Source organism: Arachis ipaensis, chromosome B01, assembly GCF_000816755.2.
Source record: "Arachis ipaensis cultivar K30076 chromosome B01, Araip1.1, whole genome shotgun sequence".
In the NCBI taxonomy this organism is placed as follows: domain Eukaryota; kingdom Viridiplantae; phylum Streptophyta; class Magnoliopsida; order Fabales; family Fabaceae; genus Arachis; species Arachis ipaensis.
Genome location: NC_029785.2, coordinates 98,767,788 through 98,768,945, shown reverse-complemented (window position 1 = coordinate 98,768,945; position 1,158 = coordinate 98,767,788). Strand labels below are relative to the sequence as shown.

Genomic DNA, 1,158 nt, shown 5'->3' with positions numbered 1-1,158 from the left:
CGGTGCCGCCATTAAAGGAGAGGGAGAAGAGGAATGGAGTGCTGATCTGTCACAGCTGTTCATAGGTTCGAAATTCGCTTCTGGAAGGCACAGCAGGATATACAGAGGGATATACAAGCACATCGATGTTGCCATCAAGCTTGTGAGCCAGCCTGAGGAGGATGAGGAATTGGCTGCTCAGCTTGAGAACCACTTCACTTCTGAGGTTGCGCTTCTCTTTCGCTTGCACCATCCTAATATCATTACTGTAAGCTCTTTGTCTCTCTCTCAACTCAAATACAATGGATTCCACTAAATTCTTAAATATTATTTGATAATTATTTATTCTATTAGATTTTTATTTTTTTTTATTATTTTATGATGATACAATAATATAAGACGATTTAAACGTTAGGGACACAAACAAAATTTACCCCAAACATTAGGAACAAAAATGATACTTTACTCTATTATTATTATCCACGACAATATTGCAATTTTTAGCACTACGAAGAAAAAATGAATTGGTTAGACCATTGTTAACACACACACATGTGGTGAGTTCTACTAAATTTTTTCTAAAATAATATGTAAATTATCTTTTTTAATGTTTTACATTTTAATTTGATGTTTATTTTAATATATTTGTTATATATTTATTAAAATATTAATTTAAAAATTTTCTTATATTAACTAAATTCTAAACTAAAATATTGATGTGATAAATTAAAAAAAAATATAAATTAGTGTCACCGTGAAAATTTTCAATTTGAAAAGTTTACCATGTCAAATAAATTTTTAAATTTGGAAATTTATTCTGTACAATTTGGTTTCGAATTATATGAAAAAAAGGAAAGAAATTGAAACACTTTATATCTTGTTTTTTAAAAATTAATGTAGCTAGTTTGCAATTATTTTTAATGAAAGTCTGGATTTTTATTTAATTTTTGTTAGAAATCAGAGATTTTTTGTGAAAAATAAAAGAGTAATATATAACATTATTTTTTAAATATTTTGTTAAATTTTCAGCAAATTTTAATGATCCAAAATTAATTTTTTATTTTTTATTTTATTAGATAAATTAGTCATCCAACAAATTTTACTAAAAATTTAAAATAAATAAATATTTATTAAAATATAACACATCAGAGAGAATAATTTATATGTTATTTTAAAAAG

At 25.1% G+C, this 1,158-nt stretch overlaps 1 protein-coding gene across 1 annotated transcript in view; it reads left to right on the top strand.

Annotated features, from left to right (window-relative positions):
- Window positions 1-1,158, top strand: part of LOC107609648 (serine/threonine-protein kinase HT1) — a 6,066-nt gene that overhangs the window by 778 nt on the left and 4,130 nt on the right. The window contains exon 2 of the mRNA XM_016311659.2: window positions 2-247. Coding sequence (XP_016167145.1) covers window positions 2-247 — 246 coding nt within the window. The remainder of the gene's footprint in view (window position 1; window positions 248-1,158) is intronic.